General features: G+C 36.1%; 1 protein-coding gene across 1 annotated transcript; it reads right to left on the bottom strand.

The window, feature by feature from the left end:
• Window positions 1-8,332: 8,332 nt before the first annotated feature.
• Window positions 8,333-12,993, bottom strand: LOC104887810 (putative disease resistance RPP13-like protein 1). The gene is made up of 3 exons (XM_010672561.2): window positions 12,622-12,993; window positions 11,946-11,999; window positions 8,333-11,848 (listed from the first exon to the last, which is right to left on the bottom strand). Exons 1-3 carry the CDS (start codon window positions 12,991-12,993, stop codon window positions 8,333-8,335), a joined length of 3,942 nt encoding a protein of 1,313 aa, XP_010670863.2.
• Window positions 12,994-16,328: the final 3,335 nt, after the last annotated feature.

Raw genomic sequence — 16,328 nt, 5'->3', positions numbered from 1 at the left:
TAATGCTTTAAGGTTTATTGTTTGGTTTTACTTCAAATCTGTTTCAAAACAGACTAGTTTCTTCAAAATATCGATGACGTTCATTCCATCGAAAAATTTGTTCTTTTGTTTCTGTGATGATGATCATTCCATCACAACTTTCACAAAAATTGGTTCTTTGGTCTCAATTTCAGATAAGTTTCAAAACAGATTGTGAGACATGTTTTGGCTCTCCGCGCGTCGTGAGACACGGTTTACGGGTTCTCCTTGACTCCTTGTACCTTGAGACGAGGTTTGTTCATTGAAGAATTTGAGTTCGATTTTATTTTTATTATTGGTGTTTTTTTATTGTTATTTGTCCAATTGTAACGTTCATTTTACTGCCGTTACAATTGCGGGAGGGTGTTAGAGGATATTGGACCGTATTTCTATATCTACGGGCAAGGCCCATTAGGTTAAATTAGGTTAAGTTTATGTTATGTTCTATATATAAGTAATGTAATTGTAGTTAATGGAGGGACAATATTACAACATCTCTTCTCTCTAATTTAACACAGTTTGCCGCTGCTTAGCATCAATAAGCAGCGCAACAATCATCTTAAGGGTACGCTCCCATTTTTGTATGGTTTCAGCCTCTAATTTATTTTCCTTGGCCAACTTAAGAAACTGACTTATCCTAGCGGATGCCAGTTTCTCAAACAGTACTTGAAGAAATGGGACTAGAACTATCTCTGCCATCTCTCTTTTTCAAAGATACTCCCTCCGTCCTCTATTAGTTTACCCCTTTCTTTGGGGCACATTTGCCGAGATACTAATTTGAACCTTAATATCTCTAATTTTCAATAAGCAAAAAATACAAAAAGTTGATATTTGAATAATACACATTGAGACGAATCCAACAAGATCTCACATGACTATATTTTTTCTTAAATACAAATTACAAGAGATAGTAAAAGTTATGTATGTGAATAGTGTCAAAATTCAAAAGGGGTAAACTAATAGAGGACGCAGTGACGGAGCCAGCTGGGGGGACATGGGGACAGATGTCCCCCCACTTTAAAAAAACAATTTCTTAAAAAAAAAAAAGAAAAAAAACACACTGGAAGAGGTCAGGACGCGTGAAATGTTTTGAAAGAAAAGACGCTCAAGAATGAAGAGAGAGAGACGGAGGAAGAGATAAAGTGAGAGACTGAGGAAGAGAGATTGAGGAAGACGACAAGACGTCGATGGTCGACTGGATTCCGGAGATTTACAGTCATCGGAGCCGACGACGACAACCGGTGAAGAATGAAGACAAGTCACGAACACTCGAAGTCTCGAACAGGAAGCGAAGAGTTGCGAGTCTTGCGAGTTGCGACGGCTGAAGCGAAGCCGCGCACCGCCACCTCCACCGCCCACGCGTCGCCGTCTACCCGATTCGTCGGCCGCCATTACATTTTTCAGGCAGTTTGTGAGTTTTCTTAACTAACCCTAAGTTTTAGTTTTAGTTTTTTTTAAGGTTATATTTTTATATTTACAATTTACATTGTTTGGTTGTGAATTACTGAATTATGATATTTGTGAAATGTTAATTTGTGATTGTGGATTTATGGTTGTTGATTGATTTTTTGAATTGTTGTTGACTTGGAAATTGGCAATTGGTCATGAACTCATGATTTAGGATATTGTTAGTTTGCAATTTGAAATTTCTAATTAGGAAATTATAAATATGAGTACATTTATAACTGAAAATATTGAATAGTTTGGTTTGAAGAAGAATACTTTGATATGTAATTGATTAATGTTTATCAATTATAAATTTATAATTAGTTTAATTTTTTTTTCATATTTCTTAGATTGTAAGACTACAAGTATTTTGGAATTTTCAATGTAAAACATTATGTATTAAACAACTTGTGTTGTATTGTTTTTTTTTACATATTTTTTTTTTCGAATGTTTGACGGTCGAATTTTGTCCCCCCACTTTAGAAATCCTGGCTCCGCCACTGAGAGGACGGAGGGAGTATAATTTATGATTTTGATCTAACTTCTTAAGGTTATTGATGAGATTTGGGACAATGATCATACTTCATTTATAAAGCCTCGTTTGGTTGACTTTGGAAAAAGGAATCAAATTTTTGGTTCATACTTCTCCGTTCTAAAATATTAATGTACACGTCTATAATAGAAAAGTATTATATTTATTTTACAACTCATTGAATGGGAAAATGGTAGTATGTACTAATTCCTAGCCCCTAGGTGGTGTTTGCATGATGAGATAAATTATAATTTATAAAACAATCATCAATCATCTAGTGGTGATTAATTTTTCATATCTAACTATCGGTCAATGTATCTAACATTGGCTATTCTCATCGTTGATTACTTCAATTGTACACTAATACCACTTGAGATTTTGTATCAAACAGTACAGCTAAGAGCATCTTCGCTCGTGTGATTTAGTTCATCAAACTTTGTACTGAGCAATGAAAAAATATATCTATGACAATTTGACAAATGTGCTGATAAAAGCTTGTCATGCATCCATGAAAGTCTACTCCTAAAAGCTTGTCATTCTGCGACAAACCAGGGAATAAGTCCAGAGTTGACGAGTTTCCATGAATAAGTCATGAACTAACAAACAAATGGTAGCTTGACACGTAGCAGTGTCTGTAAAATATTAGTTTTTATTTTGAATTTTCTTATCTAATTTTGCAGCAGTTATTATGCAAGAAAATATGCAAAATGAAAAATTTTATCTACCAAATTCATGATTTTTTGGAATCTACTAATAGACATTTGTGATACTGCAGTTTTGCACATAAAAAAACTCTATCTATATTATTTTCTTGGATTTTTCTGTGATATATAATACATATTCTACAATATAAATGTTAAGTTTGTAAGAGATAAGAGTAGTATACACAAAGCAAAAGTAATCAAACTTACTACTTATATTTCATCTCTCAAATGACAACAAACAAATTTTCTGTTATAATTTTCTGTTTTCAGTTTGTAAGTGACTGTTGTAAATTTATTTTCGGTAGTTTTCTTTGAGTGCCGATTTTGATTTTGACATTCCTTTTGTAATTTAGAAAGGGAAGGACGCAAAATAGACGTTTCAAAAGAGGACACCATTGCTCCCCCTTCCCTTATATAATAGAGATATAGATGGGTTAGGAAGTTTTTCTTGTGAAAATTTGCTCTTGTAGAATTCCTAATTAAACAACATGAGAAAAATGTGCCAATGTGCCATTTATGTGAAAGACAAAGTCAACAGGCCCAGCCCCCGCCCCGACCCTTGGGGTAGGACGAGAGTGTGACCGGCCAGGCCCATGATTTTAGGGGGCCCAAAAAAAGCAATTAAGTATCTTCTGAGTTTTTGATAAAAAAAAATATATTCAACTTCAAGTTTCACAAATCTCTATGCAAATATGCATTCTCTCGTAAATAAATTTGCTTACCATACTTCATAATTGTTTCAAGTGAAAGTATTGGGTCAGACCGTCTGACTCAATGCATATTGTCAGACGGGCTGAGCCCAATACTATACAATTTTTGTTTGTTTATTTTTGCTTTCCCCCTTGGTTTTGTGCTGCAATTTTCGACTTCCCTCCACAAAACCAGCACCTCAATCTTCTGAAAATTCGCCGATCAAATCATCATAACCTATATTGGTAAATATTTTATGTATGGTAAGTGTATATTTTGGGCTTCCATAATTGCCGTAATTATCTAGGGTTAGTTAAGTAACACTTGTATATATATTTTGTAAGGTTCTCTCAAACATAATATACAGAACAATATAAAAGCCTCCATCTCTTGTGTTCTATCAACCTAAGAAAAGGAATCATGATTTTGATGTGATACGCGAGATCTGGATCAAAGAAGCGAAATGTGTTTGATGAGTAGGTTAGATGATTTTGATTAAGATGTGATGAAGATTACTGTTGCTAGAATGAAGAGTGGGAGAATTTACTTTTTTCTTTCAGTTATTATTTTTTATTCTTTCAGTTAGTTCTTTTTTTTCTTTCAGTTGGTTTATTTATTCTTCAGTTAGTTCTTTTTTTCTTTCAGTTGGTTTTTTATTCTTCAGTTAGTTTTATTATTCTTTCAGTTAGTCTTTTTTATTCTTTCAGTTAGTTCTTTTTTCTTTCAGTTGGTTCTTTTGTTATTTCAGTTATTTTTTTTTTTATTCTTTTAGTTAGTTCTTTTTTTCTTTCAGTTGGTTTTTTTTTTATTTTTTCAGTTAGTTCTTTTTTTTTTTCTTTTAGTTGGATTTTTTATTCTTTCATTTGGTCTTCTGAACAAAAATTGAAACCAACTGAAAAAATATTAAGACTAACTGAAAAAAATGAAGACTAACTGAAAAAAATTAGAAACTAACTGAAAAACATTAATTAAATGATAGCCAACTGAAAAAAAATGAAGACTAACTGAAAAAATTAGTAACTAAGGGCCTGTTCTTTTCGGCATAAAACAGCTGAACTGAACTGAACTTATTGGAGCTGAACTGAACTGAACTTTTTGGAGCTGAACTGAACTGAATTTATTGGAGCTGAACTGAACTGAACTGAATTGAATTGAATTAAATTAAATTGAATTAAACTGAATGTAATAAATATATAAATAATATTTTCAACAATAATAATATGAATATGAAATAATAATTATAATGATAAGTAATAATAATGGATAATAATAATAGTATTTTGGATATTTTTAAATGATAGTTATAAATAAATAATATTAATAATCATAAATTAATAATAATAATAATAATAATGATAATTAATGATAATAATGATAATTAATAATAATTATTTTATATTATTTGTATTAATATATTAATACTTGATGATGATAAATAATAACAATAATATCTAAGAAGTAAATTAATATTACTATTTTAATAATTAGATTTAATGAGGTTCCACACCTCCCTTGCACGAGGATACAGTCTTAGGATGTGATCCATGTCCTCCACTAGCCCAGGGCAAAAGGTACAATGGGGACTTAACTCTCTAATTCTACAACTTAGGTTAGCATTTGAAGGCATCCTTCCCCACCAAGTTTGCCAGATGAATAGAAGTTGCTTAGGGTGTCCAGGGGGGCCTCCAAATCCAATCCCAACTCGCGGAGTTAAGGCTTTTAGGATTTAACATATGAGAGGTAGCTAACTTTGAGTTAAATTTATTCACATCTGTCCAAATCGAATTACTTCGATCATTTTTTTCATTAAAAGTTATGTCTCGGATTCTTTGGATTATGTGCTCCGCCATGAAGAAAGAGATTATTTGGGTGATATCTTTATCCTTCACGGCCTGTTTGGTAGTCGTTAATAAATTGCGGTAATGGGAATGAATTTTAAGTATAGTTTTATTAGGGAAGCACCCTTAAAATCTCCATGGGGAGACATATTTTCTCCATGGACAAGCAATCTCACCCCTAAACTTGTGTTTTTGTCTCCAAGGGGAAGCAATTTTCATTACCACTCATTACCACCTAACAAGGTGGTATTGGATAGGAATGAAAATTCAAGAAGGAAAGTGGACACTTTAGGATAAATTAGCATTACCATGGTAATGGGCAATGATATTTTTCACAAATTTACACACAAATTCATTCCCATTACCACCATTTATGACCAACTACCAAACGGGCCGTCAGTTCACTAAGCTTTAGCTTAGTTTCGTTAAGGTTTGGAGGGCCAATGAGGAGGGAGTTTAAAGATTGGCCATTTAACCACAAATCACCCCATAGATTAATGTCATCCCCATCTCCAACCTTCCATGCTAGACTTTTGCTATACTCACACCAACCTAGACCCACACTTTTCCAAATATGTGAACCTTTGTTAAAATTTGTAGGTTGACTCTTATTCTTCCTTATATATATGAATTACTATATATGATCAAAGTTCTCTACAAGTAAATGCAGACAAGACTTTTTTCTGTTGTGCTGGTATGAGGAAAAATGATGTTGAAAGGGTGCAACACTTCAACTTATGTCTGGGTTTAAGAGGGGAAAATTTCCGTTCCAATATTTGTATCTTCCAATCTCTACGTACAAGAAGAGCTACCAAAGGTGAATATGTGATTATCGCGGATAAAATGGTGGGCAAACTCAAGAAGTGGAGCTCTAGAAATCTCTCCTTTGCTGCCAGAGCTCAGCCAACTTTCTGGGCTTCAGTGCTTGTCCTACCCCAGACTATTTTGGAAAAAATTAATCAACTATGTAGATGCTTCCTGTAGTCTATGAAGGTTGATTATAGTGGGGCTGGTGCTGTCGAGTGGGCAACTGTATGCCCTACAAGGGTAGCTGGAGGGCTGGGATTTAGACATACGAAATTGGGAACATGACAGCCTTAGGTAAGTTGGTTTGGTGTGACCACACTCAAAGTCTCAATAATTTTGCTGCATCTGCTCGCCGTTGCTAAAAGCCCAAGTGAAACATCTTAAGAGTTTGTTTGGTTCACTATTTTTAGGGTCCAAGAACCGGAATCAATTATCGACTCCCTCTCTTCATGTCTGGTTTAGTTTCTTCTCCTTTTATTGATTTAGAATAGAAAATGCTGCCTTAAGGAATTCTTAATGCTGTAGATAAAACTTGGTTTAGTACTTTATAACTATGACAATCCTTCACTGATCAAATTGGAAAATAAAAATAAAAAAGAGGACATAAAACCAATTCAAAAAAGCAAGAACATAAAATGTTTTAGGTAAGTTGAACTCATTCTTATTCACAGTGTTTTCCAAGTAAGAAGTGACCCATTGAACAAGAAATAGAATTATAGTCACCAAGTCTCATTATTGTTAAATTGTCACACATCTTTGCCTCTTAGATAATGTTGTGAGGGTAATAAAAAGAGGTCAAACTGGTGGAAAGCAACAAAGTATTCATGAAAATAATGAACACCCAGATATGTACAGACTACAGAGTTGTTATCTAGCGATATAAAAATTGTTTTAGCCACTGCAAACGTTACAGAGAGAGAGAATAGTATTTTGCCTTTCAGTGTAGTCATTTATCAGTATAATCTTCTAAATAGCTGCTTTTCCAAAGATATAAGTAATCCTCAAGCTGCCATGAATTTGTCAGTACAACTTTCATACTCTGCAACGATACAACAAGTTCAGCAATGATATAAAGTTTATCTAGCAAGATGTACATCGTCAAAAGAAAGCATCAGTTTATTCTTACCTCTTTTTCCAAATCTGTGCATAAAACTACTGTATCGAGCAGACGAGCACTATAACATCAATTGATAGACCGCATATAATGCCTATATATCCAAGTCCCTGCATTCCCAGGATAGATCTTACAAAAGGACCAGTAGCTTATTCTCGGAGACATACAGAGAGTTACCATGCTTTGCCATATGTCAAATAAATATGAGCAGCACAACACATTAAAGTGCCACAAAATAAGAATCTCCAAGATTTTATAATGGACCACATTGTTTTGCCACTAACAGCCTCTTGCAGCTCCTATATTAGTAGTAAGATTCCACAAAAACTGCAGCAAAAATACAAGTGATGAGCATAAATTAATGGAAAAATAATCAAACTCGTGAGAATTGAAATACCTGAAAGCTTATATTGAGATATATCAGAAAAGTTGGAGACTGCAAGCAGAAGCATCGTCTTGGCAACATATTTGATGCTTCATTGTCATTGCTATATAGTCTTTCGGTGCCAAGAATTTGTTGTAAACTTGTAACCACCACACAGTCTTCTATAATAGGGATAATTACGATGACAAATGTGCTAAGCGAGCTGCTCTATGACGCCCATCTCTCGATTCATTTGATACTCTTATGCTGTGATCATAATTGTAACATGTCGGTAGTTGAAGCGGGTCTTTTTTTCAATTATATATTATATACCAATGCACAATCTTACCTAGTAGAACCACCAGTCTAAGGCCCAAAGAAATAATATAGACCATTCAGGAATGTGTTAATTAAGGCTGCCTGCAAATGCAAATTTATAAGTGATTTTATCTGAATTCAACACATTAGTAGAAGGATAGATGAAGTTTATATTGAAGGACAAGACTAACTATTTAGTTTTGGAAGAAGACCTGCTAGTATTAAAGCTCTTCAAAATGACCAGTACCCAAGCCTGCAACAACAAAAAAGAACATGGTATTGAATTTCTGAGTATATATTGAAGCATCAAGTAGGAAAAGTTGACAAATAAGTAACTCCCAAAACATAAATACCTTAAAAGGAATGTTGAAGGACTTGCAAGCTTAAGAAAAGACCAGGTATTACTAAATGTGCCCTTCCATAAACCAATCCATGTCTCCGACCAAGCACAGGAAATCTTTACATGAATTGCTAGCAGACAAAATTGATTCATATCGTTTGCTAAAACATCCATCCTTCATTAGGATGACGATAAGCTGAGGCTACAGTTATCTTCATACGGTCTTCAAGATTGCTTTTCAGATGTTGTTCTATCAAATCACATTCATAAATATACACGGATTCAAGTTGTGGAGAAAGGCCATTGTGACCAAAGGATTCAAACTTGGGGCAACACTGGATAGAAATTTTTATCAGGTTGGGAAACCTGGAAACACATATGGATTTCAAACTAGGGAACCCCATGATTTCTAATGTAGTCAAGGAAGAAGAAAGATAAAGATTTGGACTCGGAATGCACTCTAATGAATATATGGAGCTGCCTACATTACAAAGTGTAAGAGAATGAAGAGAAGTTAGAAGGTGCAATTCCCACTCTTGTACTGGTTGCTTTATGTTTACACCTTCAATATGAAGATCTGTCAGGTTTTTGGGTAAACCCCCTTCTGGAAAGCAATTGATTCTTGGACATTTTTTAATAAGTACCTTTTGGAGGTTGGTACACTTGTGCATCTGGCTAGGAAGACCCTGTATATTGTTGCAATCGGAGAAGTAAAGCTGTTCTAAAACTGGGAAGAGCAGACCTTCTTGTAACGATATGAGATTCGGGCATCCTGTTATTCTCAATTCGGTGAGATGAGCAAGTTGAAGCTCTAAAGAACCAACATTTTCTACGGTTGTTGTTGCTGCTACTAATCTTTCATCTTCAATCTCCGTGCTACTAAATTGTACAACTTGTAGCTTCTGGCAACTATGAATATGCAATCTTTTGATGCACAAGGGAATCTCGCTAATAACACTGATAGATTGACAAGATTCAACTTTGAATTTTTCAAGAAAAGGAGTACATAATATTACTGATTGTAGCTTGTTACAATAATCAATTGTTAGCTGTCGAAGGAACATGGGTGACTTGTCAAGAGTAGTGAGAGATTGCCAATTGGAAATGAAAACTTTTTCATAAAACTTAAATGGACTCCCAATTAACTCAAGGATATCCGATATATTGCGAGCACACCTCCCTTTAGAACAGAAAATGCCATCATTGAGATGTTCATCAGTACTGAAACCATATAATTTGTCTTCCTTTACCACCAGCATCTCTAACAAAGGAAGGTCTGTAAGTGAGGTATTCAGCTTCTTGCAATTTCTGATTTCCAGCTCTTCAAGAGAAGATAGAGGAGGGAAATCGCCTTGTAAAGACAAACAATTTCTAATTGAAAGTTTTTTAAGGCAGGGGAAGGCCTTGTTTTCTTCTACTGGTAAGTGTAGCCACGTTCCCCAATATTTCAAATTGTTAAAATATAGAGTTTCCAAAGCTGGAAAAGGAACTGAACACCCAAGATAACCATAAAATTCAAGACCTATGTGCTCAATACCATCCATTGTTCTAATATTAAGATTCTTCAACAAAGGTAGCTGCCCTAGTGAAGGCAAACTTTCACACTTCTTGCAGCGCACGAGCTCGATGCTAACCATGTTATTGAAAGAGGGATCTCCTAACCAAGTTGGGAATGTCAAGCCCCTATACCCTTTTACCTCACATACTTTGATGGAAGTGTGAGGATTCAGGTGCTCTAACACTTGCTTTTTAGTGTTATCATCAACCTCATCCTTGCCAAACCCCCATTCTAGACACAACTCATGTAGACCATCTTTTTCATGCAATCGGGCTTTATGTGCGTCCTTAACCCTTGTCAGATATTCTAATCCAGAGATGATTAGATAGCCATTAAGTTGATTCAAGTTTCTCAACTCACTTATCCTGGACCCACCCCCAGCTGCCAAGACAAAATTGTTCAAAGTTTGTAAGCATTTCAACCTCTCTATCCCCAATGGCATTTCTTGCAAAGAAGTGTTGCTTTCGATGTACAGATGTCGAAGTTTTACCATAAATCTAACATTTGGGAGCTCATGAAGATTGTGACAGGAATGCAATTCCAGTGTTTGGAGGTTGCAGAGTTTGCTAATTGATTTTGGCAACACTCTCATTTGACTTATATGAAGGACAAGAAACCGCAAGTGTATCAAATCACCAATATTCTCAGGCAACTTTTCAATATTGTGCAAAGATAGGCGTAGAGCGCGTATATATGTAAATCTGTGAATATTATCCAAAATTTCAATATTCATATAAACTGGAAACAAAGGTCCGTAGGATGGACAAAGAAAAGTTCGCAATTGAGGACCCAACAGCTGATTTCCCAATATATCACCTATACCATACATATTGAGAAATAAATGGCGAGTTCTTTTCAGATCTCTTTGTATATTAACAGTGTCCATTGCGCAACACATGTCCCCTGCAGCCCATTGAGCTAGATCATGGATGAGGTCATGCATAATGAACTCTCTTTTCCCTCCATGAGATGGGCATTCCTCAAATAATGACCTCGATACTAGATCGAAAAAGTAGTTGTGGCCTATATCTTCCATCGTCTCCATATTGCTTTGTGGTACAAAGCCTTGAGCCATCCACAACAAGACGACTTCCATCTCATCAAATTTATAACCTTTAGGAAGTACTGAGCAGTATGCAAAGTTGCGCTTCAGATGAGATGGCAGATGATGGTAACTCAACTTTAAAACTGGTAAAATATGGCTTTTTTCGATCCAAATACTGCTCTCTAATATATTTTGACGATGCCACTCGAATGTACTTTTCAGGAGACCTCCTAAAGCTTTTGCAGCCAAAGGCAATCCTGCACACTTTTTTATAATATCTGCCCGCATCTTAGCAAAGTCGGGATCATCATTTGTGTGCTTCTGAAATATACACCAGCAGTCATCATCAGACAAGCCCTTCAAATGGATGGTGGTGCTGAGAATTGGATTACTAAGCACCATCCTTGCAGTAATATTTTTTCTTGTAGTGACAATAACTCTGCTTCCTTTTAAGCCTAGTATAAAAGGTGTTTGGAGTTGATTCCAGTCATTGTAGTTCTCAGACCAAATATCATCAAGAACGAGTAAGAATTTGTTGCCTTCTAGCACCTCCATCAAGTCTTCTTGTGCCTGATTCAGGTTGCTAAAACTATGGTTTTTCTTGGTGAGCGAGTTGATGATGTCCGTTGTGATGCGTATAACATCAAACACATCTGATACGCACACCCATGCCTTGATATCAAAGTGACCCTCCAACTGTTCATCATTGTATACATACTGAGCAAGAGTGGTCTTCCCGACACCACCCATTCCAACAATAGGAATGACAACAACATTTTCATAGCTTGGCTCATCTTTCAACAAATTCTCAATAATCTCGTTTCTCTTGTCATCCCTTCCATAAATGACCGGTTCACAAACTATAGATGTGGATTGTCGCCAACTTCCCTTTGGTGCTTCTGTTCTGTGTATCTCTTGCAGCGTGATGTTATTCGCTAAAAGGCCCAGATCTCTAGCCTTAGTCAGACTATGTTCCAAGCGGATGCTCATCTCTTTGATTCTTGACAGAAGGTCTCCCCTAGAGTATTGAAAATGATATCTGGCTCTAGAACCACTAGCTAAAACGCGTTTAACCTGACCGAAGATTAGTTAGTGGAGGCAGTTGCTCTCATTGTTACAAGTGAATGATAAGAATACAAGTTCACAATACAAAAATGAAGTATATGGGTACAGGTACTACAGCATAAGACTTTTCGAAAGACAATGAGATAACGCAGCTAGATTTCTGAAAAACACATACAATGACATGCATAGATTACTTAAAACAAAAGAAAATCAAATAAATAAATGAAGTTACACGAGACTTAAAGCTATCATTTTAGACCATTTTGTAAGTTCACTAGTAATTTGATCTTTGTTTTTTTTGATCCATATGAGCCACGAAGGCAGTACAAAGTACAAAGAAGGGGGATTCGAACCTGTGACCTATCGTTCACAGCACCTCAATCTTAACCACTAGGCCAAGACATCCTTGGTTATCTTTGTAATTTTATATACAGATGCCCATGGCCACTTCAAGTATAACTAATTAGTAATTACTCCCAATATTAATGATATAGCAATTAAATAACTTAGGATCCCCTCAAAAAAAAAGTAACTTAGGAAATGTAAAAGATTAGACTTATTTGACAATGGTCAGTAGTATCAAGTATTTTTTTTTTTAGGCAAAGTACTAACAAGTATTTTTAAGATATTATTTATGTCACGTTATTTGCTGCCCGTATATACCAAAACACCCGTCCGTATTTATAACATATTAATTTTCTTCTTTCTCCCCCTCTATATCTTCCTATAACGGAGAAAGTACAAGTTAACGATATACAAGTAAGAAACAACATAGTACATACCCTATGTTTGGTGGATTCAAAAATTTTGTTGACAGATATCTTATTAACATCTTCAATATCATCCTCTTCCTCGGACTCCTCCTCGAGAAGATGAAGCTGAGCTCTAGTGGCAAACTCATCGAGGATATCCTCCAAGTCGTAAGCCACGTCTTGGAGGTCTTCAAGCCACAGCTTAACAGCATTGTTCTCAGATTGGCGCTGCTCGGCGTCAATGAGCAGCGCAGCAATCATTCTAAGAGTATGCTCCAATATTCGTATGTTTTGAGCTTCTACCTTCTTCCCTTTTACCAACTTCAGAAATTCGCTTATCCCACTGGATGCCAGCTTCTCAAAGATTACCCCAACTATTGCTCCTACAAATATATCCGCCATTTTTTGTCTTGTATTTTTTTGGATTTGATCTAACAGTGAGATTGTAAAAAGAAAGGGGATGAGTATGATCATTAATAGAGGGCTCGTTTGGTTGACTTCAGAAAAAGGAATCAAATTTTGGTTTGAATCATTCAATGGGCAAATGATAGTAGTATTTAATTCTTCAAGCACGTATGCATTATGAGATCAAATCATAAAACAATTACCCAAGTGGTGATTTACATTTCATATTTATTATGTAACTATCCGGCAATGTATTTTCAATTGGTTATTGGCTTATTGCCATCGTTGATCAGCTCAGTTGTACGCTAATACTTTCTTTGTTTTTCCGTTGTTTTTTTAACACTTGTATTGTTGACGTTTGGCACATGATTTTAGGAAGATATTAGAGATGGTAAATAGACAAATTAATTTTTACAATTTAATCTTGATAAACGAATCTTTCTTTTAACTGTTGTTTAAGTTTTTATTTTTATAAAATTGCTCATTTACCCTTATCTAGAGATGGCAGTGGGTAATAGACCCAACCCGAATTCGTGGATCCAGATTCATTTTTTACGGATTTGGGTCCTCAAATTTTGGACCCTATGGATCCGGGTAGGATCTTGATCTGGAAAAAACGGATCTGGACCGGATTCTAAATTATTACCCAGATTCATACCCATTTACCCGTTTTTATAATAATATTATAATATTAGTTATTACATGTAATAACATATTTTTGCTTGAATTTCGAATTATCGTTCTAATTAATGTGTGAATTTACTGGATTATTGAGTTCGAAAAATCGGTTGATAATTGTTGATCTTTTAGAAATAGTTGACTAATCTACAATTTGATAATTAAATAGTTGTAAATGGTTGTAATGGTTATTTTTCAGAAACTAAATGTAACTTTTTGGTTGATATTAGATGACTTTATTGTTTAAAATCTTTAATTGTTGTGAAAATTAGAGTAGTTTGAAGAAAATAAGAGTAGTTTAATTCTTATTACCCAATGAATTCGGGTAGGATCTGGATCCTTGCTTAAAAAACGAATCTGGATCCTAAAGGACCCTGTCCAAATCCTACCCATTGTCATCTCTAACCCTATCTAATTTCTTCTTTAAACCACAATGTATCAAATTTATATATAGGTTTTAGGTGCATTGAAGTTGTATTGTAAAGCCAAACATACCGTTTAACCTGTCATCAGGAAGATGTGTGTTGCCAAGAAGGCCGCGAGAGCCTTCCATTGTTCAGCCGTGAAGAGAGACAAGGAGGCTAAAGAGGAAGAAGAAATGGGTGGTAAAGACCCGGCAACCACGAGATTAGCTTTGTCGGCATCGCGACCCTGCTAGCAGCAAGGGTGTGCCACATTCCGCGGGACGGTTGTTGTACGTCCACCCCTCAAGATAGCCTACAATTTCAAAGCAATTTGTAATTTCATGTTTCTGCTTCTTGCAATGCGTGCAAGTGAGAAGTTGACGAGACTAGGCTACCTCATGGCCCAACTTATTGCAGTTTGTGCTGGTGGGTCGCTCACTCGAGCCGCAGCCCGGATATGCTCGCATAGAAAAACCGAGAGCCTCACTCGGTTATGTGGGTTCGACCGTAACACACTCGTTCACCCTGTATAACCAATTGGTAGGCACGATCCAAGGAGGGCAACTGGTCCATGGATAATATTTGCGTAGGGAGATACGAGTAATATTTAGAATTCAGGCCCACAAGAAAATCACGAATTTTCGCTTGTTTAAGACGTTCCTCATGAAGAGAACCGACATCACAATTAGGGTGGTGCACCGGTCCAAAACGGACCGGGGGATTGGACCAGAATTTCTCCGGTCCGTCGCCATTCAGATCTACCTAGTTCGGTCCAATTTTGGATCGAATTTTGTGATTTTTGCAATTTTTTGTTTTTTCCCTTTTTTTTCTTTATCTTATATAATCTTATTCTTTTTCCTAATATTAATTCATGAACTATTTTGACTTCCTTTCATAATACTTTCATATTAGTAACAATTTTAATATAATCTTATAATATAAATATAAGTTGGTTGAGAGTTTAATGAAACTTTTGTATAAAAATAAAAAATAAAATTATTTTTCAAAGTAACCGGTTTTTTCGGACCGGACCGAAAAATCGGATTCCAACCTTTTGAGGATCGGGGACCGAACCGCCAGCCACCGGTCCGATTTCGGGTTTTTGTCGGTCCAGTCTGAAACTGCACACCCCTACACACAATAAGAACAACAATCACAAGAAATCAAAGGTACATGATGAAACAATTGTTCCCATAAAGCATTAAGTTCGTCATAATAAGCAAACATAGACATGAATTTTGGTTGTTCACGGCGAGCAACAACATAACATACTTGTTGAATGCGAGGGCCATTGAATGTAGTGAAACGAGTTTTTAGATGATCCCAAAGATGTTTTGCCTCATGAAACTTAGTTAACGTACCTTTGAGTACATCAGGGGAATTGTATTCAAAATCCAAGAAACTAACACGGTGTTGACTGTAGCCCAATTGGAGATTGTGTAAGGCGGCTTCTCCGCTTTAAAGAAGGTCTATTTCTATCTACTCAGCGATAAGGATGGTGCCGTCGAGGAAGACAAATTTGTGTACTGCTTCTAGGGCAAGTTGAATGTCAACAGCACACTCATCATAATTTTCATGGTTTAGACGAGTAGGAGTAATAACATCGCCGAGACTATCACCGTGCCTAAATAAAACGGAGATGTGATATCATGTTTTAGGTTTGTGATTGGTGGCGAAGGAAGGGGGTGGCGACAGTGGGGATTGTGATGCACAACTATCGCCGTCCATCTTTTGTTTGAAAAAAAATCAACCTTGCTCTAATACCATGTAGAATATGTTTAGGGTTAATTGTGTTGTCTTCTCATTACTGAAGTAAATTAATCGATTATTTCACCAAATACCCCTGACAAAAAAATTATTCACCAAATACCCCCACTTTTTTCAAAATTCACTAGATACCTCTGACCTTTAAAAAAATTCACCAGACACGCAAATGTTGACGGACGTTAGTCTCTGTTAGTGTTTATTTACAACTTTGTCCTAAGTCAACCTAATTATTAGCCTTAAATCAAACTAATTAACCCGCAGCCACCCTCATGCAACCCCCTCTCCCGCAATCCCCTGCACGCAACACCAGACCCACCCATTTCGATGATGGAAGTTATGTTTCTCTCTCTCTTCGCTTGCGGTGGTGGTGGACGACCGAGAAGATGATGTTGACGACGCGCTGGAGACTGAGGGAGAAATAATGACAGAGGGAGAACGAGCGAGAGTGGGAGGGGGGTTGTGGGCTGGGGGAGGAGGGCTGCG

Source organism: Beta vulgaris, chromosome 2 (genome assembly GCF_026745355.1).
Source record: "Beta vulgaris subsp. vulgaris cultivar EL10 chromosome 2, EL10.2, whole genome shotgun sequence".
In the NCBI taxonomy this organism is placed as follows: Eukaryota; Viridiplantae; Streptophyta; class Magnoliopsida; order Caryophyllales; family Amaranthaceae; genus Beta; species Beta vulgaris.
The sequence above is the reverse complement of the archived record's forward strand: the minus strand, read 5'-3'. Positions and strand labels throughout refer to the sequence as shown.